The following is a 14,274-nucleotide window of genomic DNA, read 5'->3' as shown; positions in this document are numbered from 1 at the left end:
ACTCCCGAAAAGTGGAATTTGTAGGTTATATAATAATTTTGTAAGCTACTTTGTTGATTGCTTTCTTTCGGATGTAACTTGCAGATTTCAATAAATAAAACATTAAAACAAACAAAATCTCCATTATCCTCTCGTCACTTTGGTCACAGGCAGCTGTGCCATCGAGCGTGTCACATAGCGCTCAGATATCAGTGGGCCTCACACAATCCACAAGTGTCCAGTGTCCAAAAGTGTGCGCAGAGATTCAAAATCTCCATTATCCTCTCGTCACTTTGGTCACAGGCAGCTGTGCCATCGAGCGTGTCACATAGCGCTCAGATATCAGTGGGCCTCACACAATCCACAAGTGTCCAGTGTCCAAAAGTGTGCGCAGAGATTCAAAATCTCCATTATCCTCTCGTCACTTTGGTCACAGGCAGCTGTGCCATCGAGCGTGTCACATAGCGCTCAGATATCAGTGGGCCTCACACAATCCACAAGTGTCCAGTGTCCAAAAGTGTGCGCAGAGATTCAAAATCTCCATTATCCTCTCGTCACTTTGGTCACAGGCAGCTGTGCCATCGAGCGTGTCACATAGCGCTCAGATATCAGTGGGCCTCACACAATCCACAAGTGTCCAGTGTCCAAAAGTGTGCGCAGAGATTCAAAATCTCCATTATCCTCTCGTCACTTTGGTCACAGGCAGCTGTGCCATCGAGCCTGTCACATAGCGCTCAGATATCAGTGGGCCTCACACAATCCAAAAGTGTCCACTGTCCACAAGTGTGTGCAGAAATTCTAAATCTCCCCTGTCCCCTGCACAGCCGCTGATGGATGATTCTGCTGGTACATTCACTCAGAGCACTACATTGTCCTCGCAGTGTACAGAGCCAGATTTTGACCCTGATGAGACTCAGGTGCCCCTTCCCGCACACTATACCACCATACACTGTGACACAGAGAAAGGTGCACATGACATAGAAGAGGAGGTGATGGATGACCCAGTTGTTGACCCAGATTGGCATCCATTGGGGGAAGAGGGTGCTGCTTCCAATAGCTCAGATGAGGAGCATCCACAGCAGACATCGACATCGCAACAGCTGTTATCTGGCAGGCCCGGAGCACTCCAAAGACAGGTTCCAAACATCAAAAGAGTTGCTGGACAGCTTGTCCAGAGGGTCAAAAGATCACAGCGTGCTAGGCCGCAAAATGTCTGCCAAAGTAGGAAGAGTGCAGTGTGGCACTTTTTTGACCAAAATCCTCATGATCAGGCCAAGGTTATCTGTAAGAAGTGCGCAAAGACCTTTAGCCGAGGGAAAAATCTGAAAAATTTGAATACCAGTTGCATGCTTAGACATTTAACCAGCATGCACTTGCAAGCGTGGACACAACACCAAACCTCAAGTGCCACATGTGCAACTGATCACAACGAAGGTAGTCAGCAACGCTACATTGTTTCCCCCACTGTAAGCCCACCGGTTAGCACAGCAGCAAATGTTGAGGTGTCGTTGCAAGACCACAGCAGTCAGGGAATCCCACTGTTATATCAACGAAAGACTGATTCTAGGCCATCAGAAAGAACACCAACTCCATCACCATCATCAACCCTCTCTCAGTCCGCCCTGTCCACCGCTACTTCCACCATATGCAGCTCTCAAGTCCAGCTCACCCTCCCAGACACTATGAGTAGGTCAAGAAAGTACTCAGTCTCTCATCCGCGTACACTGGGTTTGAACGCCCACATTGCCAAACTAATCTCGTTTGAGATGATGCCCTTTCGGTTGGTGGAAAGCACAGCTTTCCGCGAACTCATGGCCTATGCAGTACCACGCTATGACCTACCCAGTCGCCACTTCTTCTCTCGCAAAGCCATCCCAGCCCTCCACCATCATGTGAAAGACCGCATTGTCCATGCACTCAAGCAGTCAGTGAGCGGAAAGGTGCACCTCACAACTGATGCATGGTCCAGTCGGCATGGCCAGGGCCGTTACGTGTCCATCACTGCGCACTGGGTTAATGTGGTGGATGCAGGGTCCACAGGGGACAGCGGTGGTGGGACAGTGCTGCCTAGCCCACGGTATAGGAAACAGTTGGCTGTAGGCGTTCGACCCTCCTCCTCCTCCTCCTCCTCCAGAAGCGAACGCTCGTCCACAGAGCGCAGTCGTACGAGCACTCCATCTGCAGCTGCCACTGTTGCACACGATGTGTCCCCCTATCGAGCAGCTAGTGGAAAGCGTCAGCAGGCTGTGTTGCAGATGATGTGTTTGGGAGACAGACACACCGCCGAGGTGCTGGCCGAGTACTTGAAGCGACAAACTGAGTCATGGCTGGGCAGTGTACATCTTGAGGCAGGCAAGGTAGTTAGTGATAACGGCCGTAATTTTCTGGCAGCCATAGCCCTTTCAAAACTCAGCCACATACCTTGCTTGGCTCACACCTTGAACCTGGTGGTGCAGTGCTTCCTCAAAAATTATCCGGAGTTAACAGCCCTGCTCCAGAAGGTGCGAAGACTGTGCGCGCACATCCGCCGGTCGCCTGTACACTCCGTTCGTATGCAGAAGCTGCAGCGATTGCTCCACCTTCCCAACCACCGCCTCATTATCGACATTGCAACAAGGTGGAACTCCACCCTGCACATGGTGGAGCGGCTGTGCGAGCAGAGGCAGGCCATAATGCATTTGTGGGAGGATACACGACCAGGCACTTTGAGAGCAGACATGGAGTTGACAGGCGTGCAGTGGTCGAAGCTGAAAGACCTTTGTAAAGTCCTTCAGTGTTTTGAGGAATGCACACGGCTGGTAAGCGCAGACGACGCCATCCTAAGCATGAGCATCCCACTTATGCGTCTGCTCATGCAAACTTTGACGCACCTTAAGGAGCAGGCGTCTGCAGCCAATGTTGATGAGGAGGAAGAGGAGGAGGGAATCCTTGATGACATTCAGCCATTGTCTGCTCAGGAACCTCTCCTGGACAAGGTGGAGGAAGAAGAGGAGGAGGAGGAGGATGATGGGGATGATTACTTAGGGGAGGAGGATGCATCTCGTGGGGCAAGTGAAAATGTTGGCGTGGCAAGGTCTGGTACAGGGTTTGTGCGTGACTGGAGGGATGTGGATTTGCCAGAAAGTGCTCCTCCACCCAGCACTCGCAGTGCATCATTGACACCGGGAACATTGGCCCACATGTCAGATTATGCCTTGCGGATCCTAAAAAGGGACCCCCGCATTGCCAAAATGATGAACGATGACGACTACTGGTTGGCCAGCATCCTGGATCCACGCTATAAAGGCAAATTACAAAACATCATGCCACAGGAGAACCTTGACCTAATATTGGCTAATAAGCAACTCTGGTAAATCGGTTGCTTGAGGCATTCCCAGCACACAGCAGCGGTGATGGTTCTCACACGAGCCGTACGGGCCGGGGGCAGCTTGGCAGAGGTGTTCGTGGTGCACACAGCAGAAGTGGCGTTGGAGACAGGGGTTTCATGACAATGTTGTGGACTGATTTTTCAAATACCGCTCACACAACTGGTAATACTGCATCGATGGAAAGTGACAGGAGACAGCAGTTGTCAACTATGGTTACAAACTACTTTTCCTCCCATATCGATGTTCTCCCACACAGGTCATTCCCCTTTGACTATTGGGCCGCTAAACTGGACACCTGGCCTGAATTGGCCCAATATGCCTTACAGGAGCTCGCTTGCCCAGCTGCAAGTGTGCTATCGGAAAGAGTCTTCAGTGCAGCTGGATCAATCCTGACAGAAAAAAGGACCCGTCTGTCAACCCAAAATGTGGATGATCTAACCTTCATTAAAATGAACCACGCATGGGTTTCCAAGGATTTTGTCCCACCTTACCCTGATGACACATAGGGTGACAGAAAAATGGCTTGCTTTGGTCCACCTCTTCCTGGTACTTCACCTATTTTGCCTTTTGCATCAGCTGAATGTCCAACATCAACATATGCCACTTTCTAAAACTCCCTAACTGTGCTGCCTCCCCCCCCATGGCTGGGGTCACCACCTACCGCACGACACCGTGCGAGTGCCGTTGCCCTGGACAGGTGGGTAGGCCGACTCTTGGGCGCGGGCACTGGCACAGGGTCCCTCATAGTGCAATCAAGTGTCTCTGACGGTGGTGGTGCACACCCGCCGTCAGACACACCGCTGTACTATGAGGGGCCCAGTGCCAGTACCGACGCCCACGAGTGGGCCCTCCTTGCTTGGGCAAGGCCCCAGCATTTGCAATCTTTACCTCTCCCTGCTCCTCCGCTGTGTAATCTGGGCCGTCAAATCCATACTGTGCCTGACACCGTCTGAGCCTGCCTCCTGAGACATATATTTTGAATGTGTACGCTATCCATACATGTTATCCGGGGATACGGTACCCTTTCTAACCTTTGTGCAATCACGTGCAATCCATACTGTGCCTGACACCGTCTGAGCCTGCCTCCTGAGACATATATTTTGAATGTGTACGCTATCCATACATGTTATCCAGGGATACGGTACCCTTTCTAACCTTTGTGCAATCACGTGCAATCCATACTGGGCCTAACACCGTCTGAGCCTGCCTCCTGAGACATATATTTTGAATGTGTACTCTATCCATACATGTTATCTGGGGATACGGTACCCTTTCTAACCTTTGTGCAATCACGTGCAATCCATACTGGGCCTAACACCGTCTGAGCCTGCCTCCTGAGACATATATTTTGAATGTGTACGCTATCCATACATGTTATCCGGGGATACGGTACCCTTTCTAACCTTTGTGCAATCACGTGCAATCCATACTGGGCCTAACACCGTCTGAGCCTGCCTCCTGAGACATATATTTTGAATGTGTACGCTATCCATACATGTTATCCGGGGATACGGTACCCTTTCTAACCTTTGTGCAATCACGTGCAATCCATACTGTGCCTGACACCGTCTGAGCCTGCCTCCTGAGACATATATTTTGAATGTGTACGCTATCCATACATGTTATCCAGGGATACGGTACCCTTTCTAACCTTTGTGCAATCACGTGCAATCCATACTGGGCCTGACACCGTCTGAGCCTGCCTCCTGAGACATATATTTTGAATGTGTACGCTATCCATACATGTTATCCAGGGATACGGTACCCTTTCTAACCTTTGTGCAATCACGTGCAATCCATACTGGGCGTGAGAACGGCTGGCGAGTAAGCAAGCTACAGCACCTGTCCAGACAAGTACAGGGATTCCCTAGCGAGGAGACTTATTTGATTGTTTTCAATGTTGGGACAGCAATTTTTGGGGAGCACTATACTCTGGAGAATGATAGATGGGGCCCACCATACACTGGAACATTCCAAAGGTGGACATCAGACACTGGAGCAGCATTTACAGGGCCCATTATACACTAGAGCATTAGAAATGGGGCCCATTATGTTTGGAGCATTATTTGGGCCCATAAGACAGTGGAGCTTCATCCATGGGGACCAACATATACTGTAGCATTATGTGGAGCTCATCATATACTGTTTCAAACATTATATGGGACCAATGATTCTGTATGGAGAAATAGATGGGCCTCGTCATGAGATGTAAAAAGTGAGGTATTTTTCATTGTACTATACCGCTATTTATCTGCCGTATCGGAGCATGATGAGTTGTGGTATGTGTTAAAGGGGCGCTCTTTCGCCCAGGGCACATGAAAACCTGCAGCCAGCCCTCCCCCCCCCCCCAACTTTAGCCAAATAACCCCCATTTTTCAGTGCGTAACTTGTATTATGAAGTTAATTAAGGTTGACAAGCTTAAGTAAGAAGAATTGATGCTTTTGGCATTCAAATGGGCACTGTAGGTGTGTTTCCTGTCCTCCTCTCACTGCCGACTTTTATTCCCCATTGACTTACATTGGGTTTCGTGTTTCGGGACGACCCCGACTTTTCCCTATAATCGGACGATCTTGCTCGACCCGACTTTTGGAAAAGTCGGGTTTCACGAAACGAAACGCGACCCTAAAAAAACCAAAAGTCGCTCAACTCTAGTTACCATCTTTTCAGTTAGCCATTAAAAGGTATCAACTACTGAGGACTCTCAATCCTGAATATTTTTCTATCTACTGGCTAACACGGTACAAAGATACTGTATACATCTTTCCTGTATCTATACATATAGAAACCATATACTGTGTGTACTGAATTCTAAGGTACATTATCTACCAAGAGAAATATGAAAATTGTGCAAACCTATTCTGGCAGTTGCGAGCTCTGCTGCAACTTAAAGACACATAAACTACAACTTTGGGGCATTACACATATATTACTAATTTATTAGCATTTTTACAAATATGATTTAAAGGTTTGCTTGTTTTTCTCTACAAAATTAATTAGAAGTTCTCCTATACTATAACACTGATGGCTATTAATGTTATATGCATTCAAAAATGTTTAAATGTGATATAGATAAGGTCATTGTTACCTAAGTGACCTGTACCTGTATGTTCGGTTAATAATTATTACCCGATGCTGTTCAAAAGTTGGTGCTTCTGAGAATTGTGAACGGTTTTTATGTTGGATTGTACAGACTCAGACGTCTCTAAGATCATCTCTCACAAAATGCATATTTAAATAAAAATTAGCAAGTAAACCTAGATTTACTAAACTAAATGCTGTTAATATACAGTGCCTTGAAAAAATAATTGTGGTGCCCCTGAGGCTCATTCGCCACAGAGGTACTGCACCTCCTCCTGAGGTGTGGTACCCCACCATCCAGGTAAGTTGGAGGCTCCTGACCACGCTCCAACACTTGCGTCCCACACAACACAGTAGTTCAGCAAAGCCACATTGCGGCTCCCTGTTGGAGTGTAGCAGAGCACCTTTGGTGGCTCCCTGCTTGGAACACTAAACGTGCTGGGAGGCGGGTGGAGTTAGAATACATAAAAGAGCGGGAAGGTTTAGGATTTCAGGTCAGTCAGTCAGTGAGGAGTGAGAAGAGAAGATCCCTGGGAGAGGGATGGAGGAAGGAGGTGCTGCAGCAGATCTCAGTGACCTGGGTCTGCTGGCACAGGAAAGGAAAGAAGGAGAAAGACATTGAACTGAAACCTGATCTTCCATAAGGAGGAAAGACTAGTACGGAACGTAGGAGTAAAAGGGAACAGAGGACGTGGGTTAGAAGAGAACCCTGCCTAGAAGGTCTAAGCGCAAGGCCGGGGCCCGGTCCCCGAGGTTGTATGGAGACTAATGGTTCTACAGCAGACACCGGTGGAGTAGTGGGCTGTAAATGCACTACTCCCATCTAAGACTAGGGAGCACAACAGCAACATTGATAATGAGCCGGGACTCAGGAATAAGGAGTCCCCGAAGCAGGCTACAGCTGTCTGCCGTACAAGTAGAGTTCTTGGGAACATCTGTCAGGAGGCACTCCAGTGTAACTCAGTACTAGGAGTACTTCACACTTAAAGGCGCTATAAGAGGAGACGTTCAGAAAGGCACATGTTGGCGGAGTGTTGGAAGGGAGCATTCCATCTGGCCTGGAGGTTGATTGAGTCCCTGACCTGGAGGACACAGCACGGAGGCAGGCACCTGTGAGTACTACAGACTGTGAGTAAGGCTTTGGAACTACAAGCCCTGGTGTCCTCCATTCATTCTTGCACCATCGCACCCAGCACAGCTACATCTGGATATCAGTTTCTACACCGCTTGTGCCTCTCCTCTCCCCCATACATCTACACTGCCCTGGGGCTACAGCTCCACCTGTGGGGAGCTTCACCCTCTTGGCTGCAACACACCACCAGCCCCAGAGGATCTGCATACAGCGTCGGCTCAACATCTCACTTGCCGAACACCACAGGTGGCGTCATGAACTATTCATTTACATTCCACCATTTCCAATCTTCCGCTTTTTGCATTGGGCGCCCAGGGCCACGGACCGGGTCACCGCTGCTGTGACACATCCCGCTGACACCGGCCCGGTACCGAGTACCCCATGGTCCTGGGAGGGCGACCCAACATCATACCCTGTAAACCTTTACACATTTTTTCACATTACACCCATAAACTTAAATGTATTGTATGCCATATATCAACACAGATTAGCAAGTATTTATGAAATGTAAATGAAATAATACATGATTTTCTAATTATTTTAAAAATATAAATTTTAAAAAATTGTGACATGCATTTGTATTCAGCCCCCTATAGTCTAATACCCCTAAGTAAATTTCAGAGTGACCATTTGTCTCTAAAGGTACCATCACATTTGGCGACGCACCAGCGATCCTGAGAGCGATGCGACCTGTTAGGGATCGCTGGTGCGTCGCTACGGCGTCGCTGGTGAGATGTCAAACAGTCAGATCTCAACAGCGACGCAGCAGCGATACGGAACGATACGACGGTCGTTGGGACCCTGTCTTTCACACCTGTAGTATTGAGGTCGTTCGTTGTTGTCCCTGTCAAATACAGCGATGCATGCTGGCCAGCAGGACACCAGCGATCAAAATATGGCCCAGGACATTCGAGCACGATCAGCGACATCGCAGCAGGGGCCCGATTGCTGCTATGTGTCACACGCAGCGAGATCGCAGGCGAGATCGCTGTTGCGTCACAAATCGATGACGCAACAGTGATCTCGCTAGGGATCTCGCTATGTGAGACGGGGGCATAAAAGTCACATAATTAGTTAATTGAGTCAAGTATAACTACAGCTGTCCTGGAAAGACCTCAAAGGTTTGTTTGAGATCATTAAGGATCAAAATGCATCATGAAAACCAAATAACACACCAGACATGTCAAGGATAAAGTTGTGGAGATGAGTAAAGCCGGGTTGGGGCTATAAAAAAATTGCCCAAGTTCTGAACTTCTCACGGTACATTGTTCAATCCATAATTGAAAAATGGAATGGACAATAGCACAACTGCAAACCAACCAAGACTTGGCCATCCACCTAAAGTGACATACTAAGCAAGGAGAAGACTAAGTAGAGAAGCAGACAATATCCCATGGTCCAGAGGAGTAGAGATCCACAGCTCTGGTGAGAAAATCTTTGCAAAGGACAACTATTAGTCATATACTCCACAAATCTGGTCTTTATGAAAGAGTGGCAAAAAGCAAGCCATTTTTGTACATCACCCTGAAAACACCATTTCTACTGCCAAATATGGTACTGTCAGCATCATGCAGTGGAGATGCTTTTTTTCAGCAGGGAGAGGGAAGTTTGTCAGAGTTGAAGTAAGATGGATGGAGCAATATACAGGGCAATTCTGGAGGAAAACCTGTTAGAGGCTGCAAATGACCTGAGTTTGGGGCATAGGTCAACTTTCCAACAGGACAACAACCCTAGACATACTGCCAGAACTACAATGGAGTGATTTAGATCAAATCACCTAGTCACACTCCAGTCCTAAGTCCCAATGAGAATCTGTGTCGAGATTTGAAATTGGCTGGTCACAGAAGGTCTCCACCCAATCTCACTGAGCTAGAGCTAGTTTGCAAAGAATGGGAAAACATTTCAGCCTCTGGGTGTACAAAGGTGGTAGAGACATACCCCAAAAGACTTAAAGTAGTAATTGCAGTTAAAGGTGGTTCTATAAAGTAATGACTCGGGGGGCTGAATACAAATGCCTGTCTCATTTTTGTGATTTATACTTTTAACATAATTAGAAAACCATGTATCATTTCGTTTACACTTCACAAATACAGGTGCGTCTCACAAAATTAAATATAATCAAAAAGATAATTTATTACAGTTCTTCAAAACAAAAATTGAAACTCATATATTATATAGAGTCATTACAACAGACTGATGTATTTCAAGTGTTTATTTCTGTTAATGTTGATGATTATGGTTTACAGCCAATGAAAACCCAAAAGTCATTATCACAGTAAATTAGAATAATTAACAAACACCTGCAAAGGCTTCCTAAGCATTTAAAAAGGTCGCTTAGTCTGTTTCAGTAGGTTCTACAATCATGGAGAAGGCTGCTGACCTGACAGAAAAAAAGAAGGCAGTCATTGACACACTCCACAAGGAGGGTAAACCACAAAAGGTTATTGCTAAAGAAGGTGGCTGCTCACAGAGTGCTGTATCCAAGCAGATTTATGGAAAGTTGAGTGGATATCCGCAGCCTTGAAAGGATTGTTAAGAAAAGGCCATTAAAAAATTTAGGGGAGATTCACAAGGAGTGGACTGCTGCTGGAGTCATTGCTTCAAGAGCCACCATACACAGACGCATCCAGGATATGGGCTACAAGTGTCACATTCCTTGTGTCAAGCCACTCATGACCAATAGACAATGCCATAAGTGTCTTACCTGGGCCAAGGAGAAAAAGAACTGGACTGTTGCTCAGTGGTCCAAGGAGTTGTTTTCAGATGAAAGTAGACTGTCCAAACCTTATAACCATCGCCCTCCTTTTTCCCCTTGCCGCAAAGAAAAACTCATTCTCGATATTTAAATGCCAACTTTATTTGAGAGTAAATCATTATAAACCAAACTCCTCTTTTATATTAACACCCAAACGTTGGAAGGGTAAGGTCGCAGCTCTCCATGTTAACCAGTTGTAAACTTGTGGGGATATGCCACCGGACTCCCGGCGCATGTTACCCATTCTTGTTCTTCCACCAACGCTGCGACTTTCAACAAACAGTTGTAACCATCACTTCTTTTCGCATCCAATGTAAATACAACCAACAAAAATAGGGGGGAAGGGTGGGCAGCTCTCGATTCTTCAGATACAAAGAGGCCGGGCACAGCCCCACCCCGCACTTTATACCCCTGGAAGGGGAGGAACCACCACCGGAACCACGCTCTCCACCAATAGCAACCTGCACCAGGTAATCACATCTTCCCTCTTAAACCTTTCCTTGCGCCCATCATGGAAAAAAGGAGGAGGGGAAGGCCAAAACTTAACCCTTTTGTGTTGGCCAGTCATGTTCCCCCAGCACATAATGCCGGGTTCCCTAAAGTTTTGCATTTCATTTGGAAATCAAGGTCCCAGAGTCTGGAGGAAGAGTGAAGAGGTCACAATCCAAGCAGCTTGAGGTCTAGTGTGACGTTTCCACAATCAGTGATGGTTTGGGGAGCCATGTCATCTGCTGGTGTAGGTCCACTGTGTTTTATCAAAACCAAAGTCAGTGCAGCCGTCTACCAGGAAATTTTAGAGCATTTCATGCTTCCCTCTGCCGACAAGCTTTTTGGAGATGGAAATTTCATTCTCCAGCAGGACTTGGCAACTGTCCACACTGCCAAAAGTACCAATACCTGGTTTACAAACAACAGTATCACTGTGCTTGATTGGCCCGACAAATCACCTGACCTTAATCCCATAGATATGAGGTATTATCTAGAGGAAGATGAGAGACACCAGACCCAACAATGCAGATGAGTTGAAGGCTGATATCAAAGCAACCTGGGCTTCTATAACACCTTAGCAGTGCCCATGGCTGATCGCCTCCATGCCACTCAGCATTGATGCAGTAATTGATGCAAAAGGAGCCCTGACCAGGTATTGAGTGCATTTACTGAATATACATTTCAGTAGGCCAACATTTCGGATTTTAAAATCATTTTTCAAGCTGGTGTTATAAAGTATTCTAATTTACTGAGATAATGACTTTTGGGTTTTCATTGTCTGTAAGCCATAATCATCAACATTAACAGAAATAAACACCTGAAATAGATCACTCTGTTTGTAATGTCTCTATATAATATATGAGTTTTACTTGTTGCATTGAAGAACTGAAATAAATTCTTGATGATATTCTAATTTTGTGAGAAGCACCTGTACTTGCTATTTTGTGATGGTATATCACATAAAATCCCAAAAATATATATTTACGTTTGTGGGTGTAACATGCAACACTGTGTATATTGGTTTGCTTGTTTTTTTATTCGTGGCACATTTACTATCTTGTCCCCAAAAATAATATTATGTGATAGAAAATGGTATTTTGATTGAACATCAATCACATTTTTTATCAGCAAGCTACAATGTCTTATACAAACTCACGTCCCATAAATATGTAGAAACATAAGAAGGCTTACACATAGTGATACAGTGTGTATGAACACCTTTAATGAGTGCCCTAAGAAAAGGAAACACAATCTCAAAAGTGACAAGTAAAATGTTGCATTAGTATGGTCTGTATCCATACCCAACGAACCTAATTAACTAACCTAGCCAACTGTGAGGCCTACTATTTCCATTGACCTACATATACCACTCCATACAGTATGGATGCCAATTGTGTTCTACGGCCAGCTCTCTAGTTTAGCTAGTGTAAGGAGGTGACGGAGACCCTCGTTTGCCTCCTCCTCCACACGGAGCCCATGCAACCCTTTTTGTATGTTGAATATGTCATGTCCCATGTGTATTGGCTTATAATGTGTGTGCTGTGATGTACCCTGTGTTTTGCACTCTTATTAACGTGTACTGTATTGTCTCAATGTTATACCTATACATTACTGTGTTATGCATTACTGTTGGTAGAGTTAGGGATAGCAGGAGTTAACCCGGTGGGCTGAGTTAAAAGCCCAAGGAGCAGGATGTCGCTGCTTCAGCAGCAGTACCAGTCCAGGTTTGTCCATGACATTAGGTGTTCCCCTGATGGGAGCTTGTCAGACCCTAGGAGGGGACAAAGAGTGCTGCCCATTTAGCAGCAACACGGGCATCAGTACTACGTGAGTGCCCCGCCGAATGGACTTTAAGCTTCCAGATTCCTGCGTAAGGACTATCTCCTCTTTTGGCCACCATGGCTGTTGTGGTTAAGGCCGTGGACTTCGCTAGGGAGAGAGCAGGAAGCCAATTTTGTATTTTATGCACCTCTTTTATTAAACCGTTTCCCTGTTGGATTGCAAATCGTGCCTGGGATTGTGTCTGTCCAGCCTATTTCTGTACAAGGTCCCAGGGTGTATACTGACTGTGGCTTAGTTGACTCGGCTGGGACTACCACCCTGAGCCACCTTGTTACACTAGCGTGATCAGATCATAAGTTTATCCCTTTGAAATTCTGCTGTCAGTTGTGACAGTAGCGTTTAAGAAGTGGAAAATATGGGAGAGTTGTCCCTTCCAACTCATATTACCCCTCTCCTGAAAAGCAGCATGCTGTTGGTGTTGTTATGGCAGCCAGAGGCCTACTGAAGGACCCCGTGTCCATCATGCTTGTGCACCTTTTAAGCCCAGTCTGTGCCTTGGCTGCATGGGAGATGTATCATTTTTAGAGATGAAAAGATTTTTAAAATTTGAATTGGCCAAATTTGACAGATTTTTCTCAAAAATTGGATTTGTGACAAATAAATTTGTGTGAAGTTGAGTACTGGAAGGCTTGTAATTACTTGGAAAATACACAAGGGGCAGAAGGGAGAAAGAGGACCCTGCTGAACATAAGAGCTTACACTAAATTGAACAGAGGAACCTGCTGAACATAAGAGCTTACACTATATAGAGCAGAGAGAGGAACCTGCTGATCACAAGAACTTACACTCTACAGAAGAGAGAGACTTACCCAGTGACTCAGGAGATGAAAAGTTATTAGTTATTTGACATTATACTGCAATATTACTGCTTATTGTACAGTACAAATGATCTAAACTTCAAGTCCTCTGGGGGACTGATAAAAGATGTAACACAATTTTTAAAAAAAATATTTAATAAAAAATGTATAAAAGTTCAAATCATCATTATGCCAGGGTTTAAATTAAAACTACACCCTGGCAAGCTAAGAGGAAAAATTGAGGCTGAAGTGGGGCTCAAATGGGATCCTATCGCCCGATGGCCTTCATACACACATAACACTATAGAACATGTTAAATAATGTAAACTTTTATTATATAGGGTTTCATATTTGCAAATACTTATGGCCAAAGTATATGACTATATTTTTCCTTATATTTCTCAGATATGTCACGGATGCCACTGTTGCCGTATTTGTAGCCCTCATGTTGTTTCTATTTCCTTCTGAGTTGCCCTCATGTAAGCGCCAGGAGCCACTGGAAGAAGGTAAATCTCATACTATATAAGGGACTGGATGAAAAACAGAAAATTAGCTGTCAGCTAAATGAGTGTTGACCGGCAGACATGTATTTTGTTGTATTTAATTTTTAATTTTGTAACAGATTGTACCTGGATAGAACCCTGGATGCTTGTGTCATACAATAAATATCTGTGTGTCCATTTCAGAAAATTCTCAGCATTCCTAGAAATCTGAAAATTCCATTCTCATGTATTGTATTGTTAATATGTCACATCTGAAAATAGCTTACAGTATATCTTACCTCGTCAAGTGGTTTCATTTATTACACCCAATAGTTGTCAGGGTGCATATAC

The 14,274-nt window shown here is 45.6% G+C and overlaps 1 protein-coding gene across 2 annotated transcripts in view; it reads left to right on the top strand.

Moving 5' to 3' along the window:
* SLC13A2 (solute carrier family 13 member 2) overlaps positions 1–14,274 on the top strand; it is a 149,301-nt gene that overhangs the window by 105,137 nt on the left and 29,890 nt on the right. For both annotated transcript variants that reach the window (XM_073565534.1, XM_073565535.1), the window contains exon 8: positions 13,847–13,947. In XM_073565534.1, the coding sequence (XP_073421635.1) occupies positions 13,847–13,947 (101 nt within the window). The remainder of the gene's footprint in view (positions 1–13,846; positions 13,948–14,274) is intronic.

Source organism: Dendrobates tinctorius, unplaced genomic scaffold (genome assembly GCF_039654945.1).
Source record: "Dendrobates tinctorius isolate UK_male_01 unplaced genomic scaffold, ASM3965494v1 ptg000016l, whole genome shotgun sequence".
Lineage (NCBI taxonomy): Eukaryota > Metazoa > Chordata > Amphibia > Anura > Dendrobatidae > Dendrobates > Dendrobates tinctorius.
The sequence above is the reverse complement of the archived record's forward strand: the minus strand, read 5'-3'. Positions and strand labels throughout refer to the sequence as shown.